Source organism: Oncorhynchus tshawytscha, linkage group LG11 (assembly GCF_018296145.1).
Source record: "Oncorhynchus tshawytscha isolate Ot180627B linkage group LG11, Otsh_v2.0, whole genome shotgun sequence".
Lineage (NCBI taxonomy): Eukaryota > Metazoa > Chordata > Actinopteri > Salmoniformes > Salmonidae > Oncorhynchus > Oncorhynchus tshawytscha.
Window position 1 is genome coordinate 37,082,815 of NC_056439.1, and position 16,282 is coordinate 37,099,096.

Below are 16,282 nucleotides of genomic sequence, written 5' to 3' on the forward strand. Positions count from 1 at the left end.
GTAGACAGACTCCTCATACTGTAGAGTCAGGCTGAGAAATCCAGACTGAAATCTAGCTTCATTCCACATGGACAGACAGAGAGCACTTCCTGTCAATACCAGGCTGGATGTCAGCTTGACTGGGGCCCAGGTTTAAAAATGCATGGAGATAGAAGTTCAGTCAGGCGAAAGTGGAGGTAAGGTATCACAAATAGAGTTTGAACTCAGTTTGTTAAAGTTCTCACTCAACAGTCAATACAGGAGAAAGACTGAGCAGCCTACTGGGTCAATAACATACAGAGGACACTGCATACACCTGCAATACCAACATGCCAATAAAGCACATGACATATACAGCATGTTCTGCACCTCACACCAGTAACAGTGTGTGTGTGTGTGTGTGTGTGTGTGTGTGTGTGTGTGTGTGTGTGTGTGTGTGTGTGTGTGTGTGTGTGTGTGTGTGTGTGTGTGTGTGTGTGTGTGTGTGTGTGTGTGTGTGTGTGTGTAAATAAGAAGCCAACTGCAGTGAAACATGATAATATAGGGGACTGATTGAGTATGCCTGGGTAGCTCTCTGACAGAGTTGAGTGTAGGCCTGCTGACACCGTTTGGCCGTGATCTCACACAGAGACCAGTAGGCCACATGTCCAGACCAATCATCTTCCTCTGTCCTGCACTGCTAGACTGACATCTATTGACACAGTGCAAAGACCACTCCCCTCACTAGGGCTGTGATGATACCAGTATGACAATAAAATGTACATGGAAAAAAACAAAAACATGAAGCAGACCAGACACGTTGGTCCTTTAAAAACCTGCTGTATGTTAAATATTATGTGCTATCGATTGGAAATAAATACATGTGACTCTGGATGACAACATTATGTTGATTTCCAACATTAGGGATGTTTTTCTAAAGAAGTTAAATCCACTTAGTGTGTCGTTTCCTTGCTACAATATTAATGAGTATCGCGATACTGGTATTGTCCTGGCCCTACCCCGCACAGACTCCATTCCCACTGAAAGGACCAAACTGCTCCTCTCTCAACCACTCGTCCTGATCCAGAGACTCCCAGTCAGCCCTGCCCTGAGCAAATGTTACTGGAGAGCTGCCTGTTTATATTGGAACCTGGAGCTGCCGTTTCAGTCAGGTGGGGAAACAACGTGGGGGACTTTAACCTCCAGGAGAGGCACCAGAGCATGAAGAATGACAGCACAACACTCACCTCTACTGAACAAAAACACACAAATACAGTACAAAGCAAGATGTCTGCCATCTCTGTGTGCTGCCTTCAACACCAGTGAAAAACTAACGGGGTCTATTTATTCCTTAACAGTCCGCTTTCTTTTTCTATTTGAGGTGAATTCAGGAAGTAGGCAGACAGGTGGAATCAGCATAGGGCTGGGAATTGTCAGGGACCTCACGATACGATATTATAACGATACTTAGGTGCCGATACGATACACATTGCGATTTTCACGATTCTATACGTATTGCAATTCGATACTGTGATTTTATTGCAATTCAATATTCCAAACATATTGCTCACCATATGTCTGCTGCAGACGGACAAGAGATAAGTGCTGAAAACATATTGGTTCCCTATTTAAAAGGAGATGGAGAACAAGCTATGCAAGAACAGCAAAGTAGCACAGAAATAATATTGTGTTATTGTCAAAAAGATACATCATCAAATACAATATCCCGGTATGTAACTATCGTTTTCCCCACCACCACTAATTAGCACCATGGAAACTGTGTTGGCCCCTCCCCCCAGTAACAAGCAGAGTTGAGTAAACAGGTTGAATGCTGTAACCCCAGAGACAGATCTGATCCATGTCTACAGCTAGAACTGTCACTAGACATCAGACAGAGAATCATCATCATTCAGAACAGAAAGGTACAGCAACTTACTTCAAAAATAAAGAGGATAGAGTCCAGCTCCTCCCTCTGAGATTTGTTCCCTGAAAGAGAGAAGAGACCATTTAAATGTCACTCCGTGACAAGAGTCACTGACTCAAAACCACAAGAGGGTAGAACATGTCAGATGTTGCTTGTTAGGGGAGGTAGATGTTGCTTGTTAGGGGAGGTAGATGTTGCTTGTTAGGGGAGGTAGATGTTGCTTGTTAGGGGAGGATATGCAAAAAACACATTTCCATTTCACACCTGTAAAGGTTACCCACTTGTACACACAGTGAAACAGCACATCCAGCACATCCATAAAAGACATTTCAACATTGGGGTTTGGAAACTGCCACTTCTTCCTACAGTTTTTTTATTTAACCCTTGTTATAAGTCCAGCATCTGCTTATAATCTGTCTTAACTGATCACAACACTGGGGATGTCAGTTCTGTGTTACAAGGAAGTGAGAAACATTGACTTGGATAAGAGCTGAGGGTAAGGGTAGTAGGAAAGAGGCTCTATGGTACTTCATCATTCCAAAGCACTGACAGTCGTGTGACTTTCATGAGTGTGGACTGTACACCCTTCTGTGTGTCTCTAGAACGAGGTCATCATCAAAGTATAGCCGACTCTAGTCCAGGTCAAAAGCTGTTCGGAGGAGTCAGCATTCTCCATGATGTCATCAGAACAGTGCTTTAAAGAGTAGTGAGGATGGGGAAAGTGGAGGGGGTTGATTATTGAAGGCCCTATGATGGAGCATGCATTAACCATGGAGGTTGTCAGCCAGGACTCACAGTGAGTGCAGGAAGGGGACTTGGGGAGAGGATTACATTACAGAGCCTGTGCATTAACAGACAGACAGACAGCAGGGGGGAGAGAAGTCTGGTTCAAAAACAAGCCCTGGCTGTGCCCTACCCTCCAAGCACTTGTGTAGATCTGAAAGAACAGGATAGGTAGGCTATAAGCAATATGGTAGTATTGACGTATAGCTCCACCTTGCCCCCCTGGTAGGTAAATACAGTCCATTTTCTCTGGGTTCGATAACAGGCAAGATTAACCTCTGTTTTGTTCTACTCTCCTCCTCTCTGAATGTATTTACCTGGAGTACATGTCTCTGTCTCAGAAATCCTGTACTAAATCTATTTCTTCACTGAAGGAGGAGTGCCTCAGAGTAAGTGTGACTGGTATTGACAAGACTGTTGTGAGAAGGAGAGGGTTCTGGGAAATCTGAGCCTGCTGTGATGCACTTTCTAGGTTCTTCTATTAGGCCTGGCCCCCAGCAATATTTCCACGCTTTCTACTCTGCCACAATCCATTGTGTAGACATAGTCCTATATTTTATAGCAGTGACAGAAGATTTCAAAACATGTGAATTCATGAAACGAACGACTCTAAACCCTAAAATAATGATATTCCTAGGTTTTACACCTCATCGTGCTAGTACTCTTTTCCCCCTCTGAATGGCCCCAAATCACTGATCATTCTTTGGTTGCACACTTAAATAATTTCACCAGTAGCGGTGCGTAGGCAAAATCACCGGAGAAGCCAACCCAGTGGTAAAAAAGCCATATTATTAGCTGATTAATTAGGGCCGATTTTAAGTTTTCATAACAATTGGTAATTAGCATTTTTGGACACCAATTATGGCCGATTACATTGCACTCCACGAGGAGACTGCGTGGCAGGCAGACTACCTGTTACGTGAGTGCAGCAAGGAGCCAAGGTAAGTTGCTAGCTAGCATTAAACTTATCTTATAAAAAACAATCAATCTTAACATAATCACTAGTTAATTACACATGGTTAATGATATTACTAGTTTATCTAGCTTGTCCTGCGTTGCATATAATCGATACGGTGCCTGTTAATTGATCATCGAATCAAAGCCTACTTTGCCAAACGAGCGCATTCGCAAAAAAAAGCACTGTCATTGCACCAATGTGTACCTAACCATAAACACCAATGCCTTTATTAAAATCAATACACAAGTATATATTTTTAAACCTGCATATTTAGTTAATATTGCCTGCTAACATTAATTTATTTTAACTAGGGCAATTGTGTCACTTCTCTTGCGTTCAGTGCAAGCAGAGTCAGGGTATATGCAGCAGTTTGGGCCGCCTGACTCGTTGTAAACTGTGTGAAGATCATTTCTTCCTAACAAAGACCGTAAATCATTTTCCAGAATTGTACATAATTACGACATAACATTGAAGGTTGTGCAATGTAACAGAAATATTTAGACTTAGGGTGCCACCCGTTAGATAAAATACGGAACGGTTCCATATTTCACTGAAAGAATAAACATTTTGTTTTCAAAATGATCGTTTCCAGATTTGACAATATTAATGACCTAAGGATTGTATTTCTGTGTGTTATTATATTATAATTAAGTCTATGATTTGACATGTGATAGAGTAGTTTGACTGAGCAGTGGTAGGCAGCAGCAGGCTCGTAAGTATTCATTCAAACAGCACATTCCTGCATTCGCCAGCAGCTCTTCTCTGTGCTTCAAGCATTGCGCTGTTTATGACTTCAAGCCTATCAACTCCCGAGATTAGGCTGGCAATACTATAGTGCCTATAAGAACATCCAACAGTCAAAGTTATATGAAATACAAATGGCATAGAAAGAAATAGTCCTATAATTCCTATAATAACTACAACCTAAAACTTCTACCTGGGGATATTGAAGACTCATGTTAAAAGGAACCACCAGCTTTCATATGTTCTCATGTTCTGAGCAAGGAACTTAAACGGCACTATTGCACTTGTACTTTCAATGCAATACTTTTGCAATGCAATAATAGATCTGAATTTATGTTCATCTAATTGGTATTGAACAGCTAAGGGAAGTAGTTGGAATGAAAACTACAACCCCTGCAGGATTGAACATGACACCGGCTCTGAACGAGGTGAAAAACCATCACCCAGCTAATTATACACCCTACTACTGAGGGTTGGTTACTGGAGTAGTAGCCATGGGCACAGTTTTAAACAGACACACAGGCAGCACACTCTTACCTTACTTACCTTTTTGCTTTAAGTTACTTTCCAGTGTAATGAAATTTTCATAGAAGATAAAATAAATCTGAGAACAGTTGCTTTCGAAGAAGGTCTTCAATTCACTCTTCTCAAAGATATCTGCAAGGAAACAGACAGAAGCACACAGTCAGATCAATTTCAACTACCCAGACGAACAAAACAAAAAGGATTATTGTTTAGTGAAACTGGGAAAAAATTTAAAAGGCTGCCATTACAGCATTAAAAATGAAAACTAAATTCCAGTGAGCCAATTATCCATAATTCTTCATGTCTCAATCAAACATATGGTGTCATACATAATCATATAGCTCAAGCATCCTTAGTGGTAACTCAATGGACACGAGGATTTACATAACAGCACACCAAGGACTTTGTGAGGAAAAACGTCATCTATAAATCAAGCTAACATGTTCTAAAGAAAGCAGTTAAATCAATGGATGAGGATGATGCTGTCTGTTTAAATGGTGTAGATCATTCAACTGTGGTCCTCAGCAGATCTAAGGGGGAGACATGCACACGGCTGAAAGGAGAATGGAATCCCCAGGAGCCTCACTGATGAGCAGGGAGATAGTGAGGTACAGGGGAGGGCAGAACCATAGAATTAAAATGTAGGCCAGTGTCTATGGGGAGAGGAGCGCCATGACACATTATGTCAAAGTGACTTCATTCGCGTAAGCCGTGTCCAATTACAGAATCTAGAACAACCATATTATTAGTCTTCTCTCCAATCCTTTGTATAACACATTGTTTCAAAGATGGGTTATTTTCGGGTTGTTTTTCCGATTAGTTAAAAGTGCTGACCTGCGTACGTGTATGTGACTGCTGGCCCGGTTTCATCTTTACTTTTTATTTAGTGAACCTTTATTTAACTAGGCAAGTCAGTGAAGAACAAATTCTTATTTACAATGACAAACCCAGACGACGCTGGGACAATTGTGTGCCACTCTATGGGACTCCCAATCCCAACCAATCTCGACCTGGCCTTGAACCTATTGCACTCCATCTCCATAACAGATCATCTCACATCAGTAACACCACAGCTCACACGACACATGGCTAAGTGCTTTTACATTATGGTGAGGTCAGCACTAAACTAATAAGAAAACAACCCAAAAATACACCCCCCCCCCATCTGTGTTGTATTTGTTGGCATACTAAACATGAATGGTAGTTCAACAGGTGGCAAAGATGACTAAAAAGCACATTTACGGCAGTCATTATTTCCCTATTAGAATGTCAATCCAGAATCAGGCTTGGTATCAATCACAAAACCTCTCTCTTCCATGCCATGTCCCCTATGATGAGAACATTTAACAGGGGCAGACTTCTTCCCCCTAATTGAGCAATTAAGATTCACCTTCTGTTCGGTCTCTCCTGCGCCTCAGTTCTGTTCAATACACCCTCTTTCACCACCAGCCAACTGGATGGGGACCAAACACAGCCCAGATAGTCTCCAGTAATTGGCTCGGGTGGATGGCTGGCATTTGTATCCAACCAACCACCGTGGGACAATGCCAGTCTGTCTGGTGATTTATGTTAGCCCACAGATTAAAGCAGAGATACAATGAAGAATCATACATCCCCCCCTGTAATAACATTTGAACTTGTGTTCCATGGATCTCGCCCACAGTTAAAGGCAAATAACAACAGCCATAATAGAATAAATGGACCTGGATGAGACAGGAGCTGGTCTCGTCCTTTCTTCTCAGGTTAATCTGATTGCAGCTCTGATCTGATTGAATCTGAATATTGAATAAGGTCTGGTATTGGTACATTCATCACAAGCGTCTGCAACCGAGTGGAATTGCAGCACCACATGCAATGCAATATGTGCAACGCAAGGCTAAATATAAACCATAATAAACAACAATGCCATCATACTGCAGTATTCCCAAAAGTATAGATATTGGCAGCAAAACACACAGTAGCACCTGAACACTGAAATGTAACTGCCCTTAACGGTGTGCCAAAAACAACAAGGCCAAGAATGGCGGATAAGTCTCCTTCAAAAAAATGTGTGATCTTTTTTTTAAGAACACAATCCTCTTAATAAGGCTGGATTACGGGTCAAATAGGAGGGACATTTCATTCAGACTCCATTAACACTTACTTACTAACATAATACTAGTGCTGGGAATTGCCAGGGACCTCATGATACGATAATAACACGATACTTTGGTGCCAGTACGATATGTATGCGATTCTCACGATTGCGATTCGATACTGTGATTTTATTGTGATTTGATGTTACGAACATATTGCTCACCATATGTCTGCTGCAGAGGGACAAGAGAGAGCCATGAGAAAACTAGCTTTGATCAGTCATGGAAATACAAGTGCTGAAAACAAATTGCCTTCCTATTTAAAAAGAAGCTAGGAAGGAAAAATATCGGCGTTTTGGTGCAGGTAGCGCAAACTAGCGCAAAAATACTATTGCGAGTCAAAACTATATAATCAAAAATAATATTATCACTACATAATACCCTATCCTGCACACGTTCACCGGCACACTAAGCACTTTTGAAATGTTGTGATTCATTGAGTGCATGATCTGTGATGAGAGTGATGTGTGAGCTTGTGTACTGTGTATTTCTCCCTCTTTAATGGGTATGGCTCAGATGGAGCTGATGGCTCTCATACGCACTTTGTGACATCTGCTGATTTTATTGATTGAATTTGATTGATCCAGCCCAGTCTCAGTGAGTAGGATACAAAATGGCCCTTCAAGTCTGCCACCAAAAAAATGTATTTTCAGTGTGTATGTGGGGTCGGTGTGTGTGTGTGTGTGTGTGTCAGCTTGTAACAAGACCCTAATGCACTACGCTTGTTTAATACAAGCCAAGCCCCTGCAACACCTCTCTCTCTATATCTCAATATCCCTCTCTCCCGGAGGCAACACTACATTATATATTCTCTCTCTAACACCTCTTGATAGTATCTGTCATGCTGGTGCTGGTGCAGACAGTCACTGAGCTAATCCCACACTGCTTTTAGTTCATACCACCCTGTCACACTTAAAACACACGCACACACTCAGCCCATCAATATAAAACGCACTGTCTGTCTTACAAGACAAAAAAAATCAGGGCCAGATCTAGAAATCACAGCCCCAGTATTGAGCCAGAAAAATTGTTGAGCATTTTAACTAGCCTAGCCCTTCAAGCTACTGTTCACCTGAATAGCTTACAGGCCTAATAACCTTGAGTTAAAAATCCCAAGGGCTACTAGGAAGACTAATCACACACTTTAAAGGGGGCTTTCAAACCCAATTAGTTTGGAGTGGAATGTTTTTTTGTCTAACTCTGGTGCATTTCCCCCCTTAGTTTGGTTTGTTTGGACTGGTGTGAACACCATCCTCAATTGGAGCCCAATAAACAACACACCGTGGTTCCCTCAAAAAGGGTGGTCTGGGTCAGATTCCATTCGTACCATGGTGTGGTTCGCTGCAGGTTAGAATGCAGTCGGTACCAAACACAGGAAAATAACTAGAGATGTGTAGTATTATTGGTTGTTTGACTGCGAGCATTTAATGAAATGCACACAGTAGCATAACCTGATATCTCTGAAACATTCTGAGTATAATAGAGCATGTTTTAGCGCAACCGATTCAGATTAGGGGAGATGGCTGCTATGCCAGGGATATACAGTAGGTTACTGTATAGCCTATTCATGTCACAGTTAGAGCGGCTATTATCCCCGATGTTGTGCGAAGGCCAAAGTGGAAGTAATATGAATATTGGGGCAAGTGATACTTCATGATAATCATAGATGGATTTAATGTGAGAATGTGTCAAATGATCAAATTACTAGCATGGACACTTGGTTTTGTTTAGGATTTTTTGTTCATTTGACAAATGTGAAACCAACCAGACCAAATGGAGAAAATAAAAAGACAATGTAACAAATAATTGAACTCTGATTTGAACTAGGTTTACAGCTGAAAATGGTGTGTAAAAATGCACTAACTGCACACTGCACCAACCGTGAGGAGGTCCAGTGAGGGAAGCAGATGGTACTGGGTCTGTACCGAGGGCCCAGGGCCCGGGCAAGGCTCTTATCTCAGCCTCTCACATGGTCCACTTTTCAACACTGCTGATTGTGTTAGAGCGCTTCCTGCCACTCAGGAAAACATGTTGGCTCATCAGCAGCAGTAGCCACCAGCTAACCCACCAGTCTGCTGGGGGAGGAGAGAGGACCAGCAGACACCCTAAGGGAAGGAGGGAATCAGGAGGGCTTGGGGGTCGTGCGTGCGTGTCTGGTAACAGAGACAGTGTGAAAGAGAAATTAATGCACAAGTTCAAGCGGAGGGTCAGTGGTCAGCTGGTAAGGCCATCCCCAGGTCACTTCCTCCCATATCCCTGATTCAGTATAGCACCGACAGAGATGGTCGCCGCACTTCGAGTTCTTAGGAAACTATGCAGTATTTTGTTTTTTATGTATTATTTCTTACATTGATACAACAAGAAATCTTAAATCTTATTACATACACCCGGGAAGAACTATTGGATATAAGAGCAACGTAAACTTAGCAACATTACGACTAGGAATACGACTTTCCCGAAGCAGATCCTCTCTTCGGACCACCACCCAGGACAATGGAGCTAATTCTAACAGGTGATCCAAAACAAATACGCCTCATTAGGGTTGGACGAAGCGGCCACCTGGCCAGGCTCCGTAGCGTGCACATCGCACACCGCTCCTGAGTATACTACTAGCCAATGTCTAGTCTCTTGACAACAAGGTAGATGAAATTCGAGCAAGGGTTTCCTTCCAGAGAGACATCAGAGATTGTAACATTCTCTGTTTCACTGAAACATGGCTCTATCGGGATGTGTTGTCGGAATCGGTTTAGCCAGTGGGCTTCTCCAAGCATCGCACTGACAGAGATAAAACACATCTCTGGGAAAAGGAAGGGTGGGGGTGTATGCTTTATGATTAACGATTCATGGTGTAATCATAACAACATAAAGGAACTCAAGTCCTTCTGCTCACCAGATCTAAAATTCCATACATTCAAGTGCCGGCCATTTTACCTACCAAGAGAATTCTCGTTGGTTATAGTTACAGCTGTGTATTCCCCATCAAGCAGACACCAAGATGGCCATCAAGGAACTTCACTGGACTATATGGACTATACTCGACCAGCACACAAACATCCTGTGGCGGACTGCACTAGCATCGAATAGTCCCAGCGATATGCTTTTCAGGGAAGGGACTTTTCAGGGAAGTCAGGAATCAATACACGCAGGCAGTCAGGAAAGCAAAGGCTAGCGTTTTCAAACAGAAATTTGCATCCTGTAGCTCTAACTCCAAAACGTTTTGGGACACTAAGATCCATGGAGAATAAGAGCACCTCCTTCCAGCTGCCCACTGCACTGAAGCTAGGTAACACTGTCACCACCGATAAATCCACAATAATCGAGAATTTCAATAAGCATTTCGCTACAGCTGTCCATGTCTTCCTCCTGGCTACCCCAACCCAGGCCAACAGACCCGCACCCCCCGCAGCTACTTATCCAAGCTTCCCCGGCTTCTCTTTCACCCAAATCCAGATAGCAGATGTTCTGAAAAGAGCTGCAAAACCTGGACAGACGTACAAAATCAGCTGGGCTAGACAATCTGGACCCTCTCTTTCTAAAATTATCCACAGCCATTGTTGCAACCCCTATTACCAGTCTGTTCAACCACTCGTTCGTATCATCTGAGATCCCTAAAGATTGGAAAGCTGCCACGGTCATCCCCCTCTTCAAAAGGGGGTGACCCTCTAGACCCAAACTGTTATAGACCTATATCCATCCTGCCCTGCCTTTCTAAAGTCTTCGAAAGCCAAGTTAATAAACAGATCACTGACCATTTAGAATCCCACCATACCTTCTCCGCTGTGCAATCCGGTTTTCGAGCTGGGCACGTGTGCACCTCAACCACGCTCAAGGTACTAAATTATATCATAACCGCCATTGATAAAAGACAGTACTGTGCAGCCGTCTTCATCGACCTGGCCAAGGCTTTCAACTCTGTCAATCACCGTATTCTTATCGGCAGACTCAACAGCTTTGGTTTCTCAAATGACTGCCTCGCCTGGTTCACCAACTACTTCTCAGATAGAGTTCAGTGTGTCAAATCGGAGGGCCTGTTGTCCGGTCCTCTGGCAGTCTCTATGGGGGTACCACAGGGTTCAATTCTCGGGCCGACTCTTTTCTCTGTATATATCAACGATGTCGCTCTTGCTGTGGGCGATTCCCTGATCCACCTCTACGCAGACGACACCATTTTGTATACATCTTGCCCTTCTTTGGACACTGTGTTAACTAACCTCCAAACGAGCTTTAATGCCATACAACACTCCTTCCGTGGCCTCCAACTGCTCTTAAATGCTAGTAAAGCCAAATGCATGCTTTTCAACCGTTCGCTGCCCGCACCCGCCTGTCCGACTAGCATCACTACTCTTGACGGTTCTGACTTCGGCGATGTTATTTACAAAATAGCCTCCAACACTCTACTCAGCAAACCGGATGTAGTCTATCACAGTGCCATCCGTTTTTTCCCCAAAGTCCCTTATACCAGCCACCACTGCGACCTGTATGCTCTCGTTGGCTGGTCCTCGCTACATATTCGTCCACAATCCCACTGGCTCCAGGTCATCTATAAGTCTTTGCTAGTTAAAGCCCCGCCTTATCTCAGCTCACTGGTCACCTTAGCAACACCCACCCGTAGCAAGCGCTCCAGCAGGTATATCTCACTGGTCATCCCCAAAGCCAACACCTCTTTGGCACCTTTCCTTCAAGTTCTCTGCTGCCAATGACTGGAACGAATTGCAAAAATCACTGAAGTTGGAGACTTGTATCTCACTCACTAACTTTAAAGCAATCAGCGGTCAGAGCAGCTTACCGATCGCTGCAACTGTACACAGCCCATCTGTAAATAGCCCAACCAACCAACTGCCTCATATCCCCATATTTGTTTTTGCTTTTTCCGCTCTTTTGCACACCAGTATTTCTAGTTGCACATCCTCATCTGCACATCTATCACTCCAGTGTTAATTGCTAAATTGTAATTACTTTGCCACTATGGCCTATTTATTGCCTTACCTCATTTGCACACACTGTATACAGATTTTTCTATTGTGTTATCGACTGTACATTTTTTTAACTCTGTATTGTTGTTTTTGTCGCACTGCTTTGCTTTATCTTGGCCACAGTTGTAAATGTGAACTTGTTCTCAACTGTCCTACCTAGTTAAATAAAGGTGAAATAAAATAAGAAAATGAAATGGGGCAAACCATTTCCACGTCTGTCCATAAGCTGCCTCTTAATTTGATATAATGAAGCTGTGTTAACTTTTATGGCTGCAGGGGCAGTATTGAGTAGCTTGGATGAAAAGGTGCCCATTGTAAACGGCCAGCTCCTCAGTCTCAGTTGCTAATATATGCATATTATTATTAGTATTGGATAGAAAACACTCTGAAATTTCTAAAACTGTTTGAATTATGTCTGTGAGCATAACAGAACAAATATAGCAGGCAAAAACCTGAGAAATTCCACTTCCTATTTATTTCGGGGGGCAGAATTTCAACCAAGCTCTCAATGAAATTACAGCGCGATATGGATGAGTTTTCACTTCCTATGCCTTCCACTAGATGTCAACAGTCAATAGAACTTTGTCTGATGACTCATGTGAAGGGGGGTCGAATGACACAGGAAAGTCACCACTTCCACGAGTTGACCATGCATTCACTATGCGCGTTCACAGATGAAGGACCTGCGTTCCTTCGCTCATCTGAAGTCATTCTAATTCTCCGGTTGGAACGTTATTCAAGATATATGTAAACAACATTCTAAAGATTGATTCAGTACATCGTTTGACATGTTTCTACTGACTGTTACAGAACATTTGGACATTTCGTCACGTTATAGTGGACGCGCTTTGTGACTTTGGAATTGTTTACCAAGCGCGCTAACCAAAGTAGCGAATTGGACATAACGGACATTTTCAAACAAACTAAGCATTTATTGTGGACCTGAGATTCCTAGGACTGCATTCTGATGAAGTTCATCAAAGGTAAGGAAACATTTATCATGTATTTTCTGGTTTCTGTTGACTCCAACATGGCGGCTAATTTGTCTTCTGTTCTGAGCGCCATCTCAGATTATTGCATGTGTTGCTTTTTCCGTAAGCTTTTTTGAAATCTGACACAGAGGTTGCATTAAGGAGAGGTATATCTATAATTCGATGTGTATAACTTGTATTATCATCTACATTTATGATGAGTATTTCTGTTGAAACGATGTGGTTATGCAAAATTACTTGATGTTTTTGGAACAAGTGAATCTAATAAACCAATGTAAACTCTGATTTTTTTATTTAAATATGAACTTTATCAAACAAAACATGCATGTATTGTATAACATGAAGTCCTATGAGTGTCATCTGATGAAGATAATTCAAGGTTAGTGATTAATTTTATCTTTATTTGTGCTTTTTGTGAATGCTATTATTTCGCTGGAAAATGGCTGTGCTTATTGTGGTTTGGTGGAGACCTAACATAATCGTTTGTAGTGCTTTTCGCTGAAAAGCCTATTTGAAAATCGGACACTTTGGTGGGATTAACAACAAGATTACCTTTAAAATGATATAAGACAGACACATGTATGTTTTAGGAATTGTAATTATGAGATTTCTGTGGTTTGAATTTGGCGCCCTCTATTTTCACTGGTAGTTGTCATATCGATCCCTGTATTGGGATTGCAGCCATAACAAGTTAACTCCAGTACCTTCAACACGAGACGGAGGCAGCATGTGTGTGTGTCTATGTGGTTCCGGATCAGATCTGTTTGACATCCTGCCCTGCTGCATGTCACAGACCCATCAGAGCCTGTCATCAGGCTCTTTCCACCCGTCCTCAGACTGACCGACTCACTGCTCTGCTCTCCATCTGCTCAAATCCCTCTAACCAGACTGTGGCGCGTGACAGATAAAGTGCACGGAGAGGCACGGGAATATTCCTGACAGAGGAAGGGAAGTCTCAAGAGAAGGACCTGGCCATCTTCTAAACAGACAATTCAGTACTATTGATCTGCTGTTTACACTGGTGAATTTCAATGGACCCCCTTTTCACTGTGAGTGGTTTTGTGTGTTTGAGTAGGGCTTCAAGTTGGCTTCAGGTTGAACCCCCCCACTCAACGGGCCTCTCAGTTCTCCTGTCGCTGTGCCAACGGATGCAGAACCGTTTCTGCAGGCCCTGGGAATGCAGGGGGCTGGTATTGTATCCTATCCTTTACACAAAACACAACACCTGTGTCCATGCTATGCTCAGACACCCCTCCACTCCTACAGGATGAACACAGAGCTGAGCTGCCTGCCTGGGGAAACAGGAGGGGGAATCTGGAAAACACCAGCCATAAAGCTGTCATCTCTACACGGCGCTATTATGGAAGATAGATATGTGAGGAGAGATGTTTTGTTGTTTCACTGTTGACTGGAACAAGAGGAGAAACGCTGTTCCAATCATGCGGCTTCCTGCTATTACTTCTCAGAGAGCTCTCTCTGTTTGTGGAAGTGAGCGAGTGCCAACATTTCACAGATCCCGACACACAAGCACCTCTCTCAGTATAATGGAGGAGGGTGTGTGTGTGTGTGTTTCAGGGAGCCCGCCAAGTTCAACAGCAGAGAACAGACCTGGGGTCAATTTCCATTCCAAACAGTTACATTTGTAATTCCACTCGGCCAATCTCTAATCCGCCTCAGCAGTTCAGACACAGAGCAAATGCCTTGTATCTTAAATGATAATAGTACTGTTGTGGTTTACTGAGTCACTCATTTAAGTATGGCCAACAACCAGAATGGGTCATATCCCAAAGAAGGACATTTCACTGTATGCCGTACATACATTAGTATGTTATGAACATGTGTCATTAGCTACTAGCATGATGCCGACGGAGATGGCAGCATCGTGACTAGCTCTTAGAAGACTTTGCAGTATTTTGTTTTTTAATGTACAATTTTTTACATTATTAGCTGAGAAAATGTTATATGTCATTACATACAGCCAGGAAGAACTATTGGATATTAGAGAGGCAAACTACCATTATTATGACCAGCAATACGACATCTCTGGATACCAATCCTTTGTTCACTCTCCCCAGAGCAATCAAACTTATTCCAGAGACCGATCCAAAACCTCGCCGGCGGAGGAGAGGCACTCGAGGTGGCCTGCTGGTTCAACTTAGGAGGCGCGCACACCACCCACCGCTTCTGAGTATATTACTGAGTATATTAGTTCAGTCTTTGGATAGAAAAGTTGATGAGCTTCGAACAAGGATTTCTTTCCAGAGAGACATCGGGACCTGTAACATACTTTGTTTCACGGAAACACGGCTTTCTCTGGAAACTCTATCGGAGTCAGTAAAGCCAGCAGGATTCTCAGAACATCGCGCAGAGAGGAATAAATATCTCTCCGGGAAGCAGAAGAGTCTGTTTCATGATTAACGAATCATGGCGTAATTCTAGGAACATTCAGGAACTCAAGTCATTTTGTTCGCTGACCTAGAATACCTCACAATTAAATGCCGACCACATTATCTCCCAAAATATTATCTTTGGTCATCGCCACGGCCGTTTACATCCCACCTCAAACCAAAACGTCGACGGCCCTCAAAAGAACTTCACTGGACTTTATGCAAACTGGAAACCACATATCCTGAGGCTGCATTTATTGTAGCTGTGAATTTTAACAAAGCAAAACCGAGGACTAGGCTGCCGAAATTCTATCAACATATTGACTGTCCTACTCGCGCTACTAAGAATCTCAACCATTGCTATTCAAAACATCCGGAACGCTTACAAGGCCCTCCCCTGCCCTCCTTTCGGCAAATCTGAGAACGAATCCATTTTGCTTCTCCCGTCCTATAGGTAGAAACTCAAACAGGAAGAGCCCGTGCTTCGTACAATTCAACGCCGGTCTGACCAATCGGAATCCATGCTTCAGGATTGTTTTGATCACGTGGACTGGGATATGGTCTGGGTAGAGTGCAAAAATAATCTAGACGCATACACGGATACAGTGACTGAGTTCATAAGGAAGTGTATAGGAGATGTAGTACCCACTGTGACTATTAAAACATACCCTAACTAGAAACCGTGGATAGATGGTAGCATTCGCGCAAAACTGAAAGCGAGAACCACCGCATTTAACAATGGCAAGGTGACTGGTAATATGTTAGAATATAAAGAGTGTATTTATTCACTCCGCAAGGCATTCAAACATGCTAAATGTTAAAAAAAAAAAATAGATAAAGTGGAGTCGTAATTCAACGGCTCAGAGACATATGTGGCAGGGACTACAGACAATCAAGTGTCTA

General features: G+C 42.8%; 1 protein-coding gene across 4 annotated transcripts in view; it reads right to left on the reverse strand.

Moving 5' to 3' along the window:
- LOC112262184 (ral GTPase-activating protein subunit alpha-2) overlaps window positions 1-16,282 on the reverse strand; it is a 213,533-nt gene that overhangs the window by 151,746 nt on the left and 45,505 nt on the right. For 3 of the 4 annotated variants that reach the window (XM_042330076.1, XM_042330074.1, XM_042330075.1), the window contains exons 2-3: window positions 4,914-5,024; window positions 1,895-1,944 (exon numbers count right to left, since the gene is read on the reverse strand). In XM_042330076.1, coding sequence (XP_042186010.1) covers window positions 1,895-1,944; window positions 4,914-5,024 — 161 coding nt within the window. Of the gene's footprint in view, window positions 1-1,894; window positions 1,945-4,913; window positions 5,025-16,282 lie in introns of those variants that run through there. The other variant, XM_042330077.1, reaches the window with a different exon arrangement.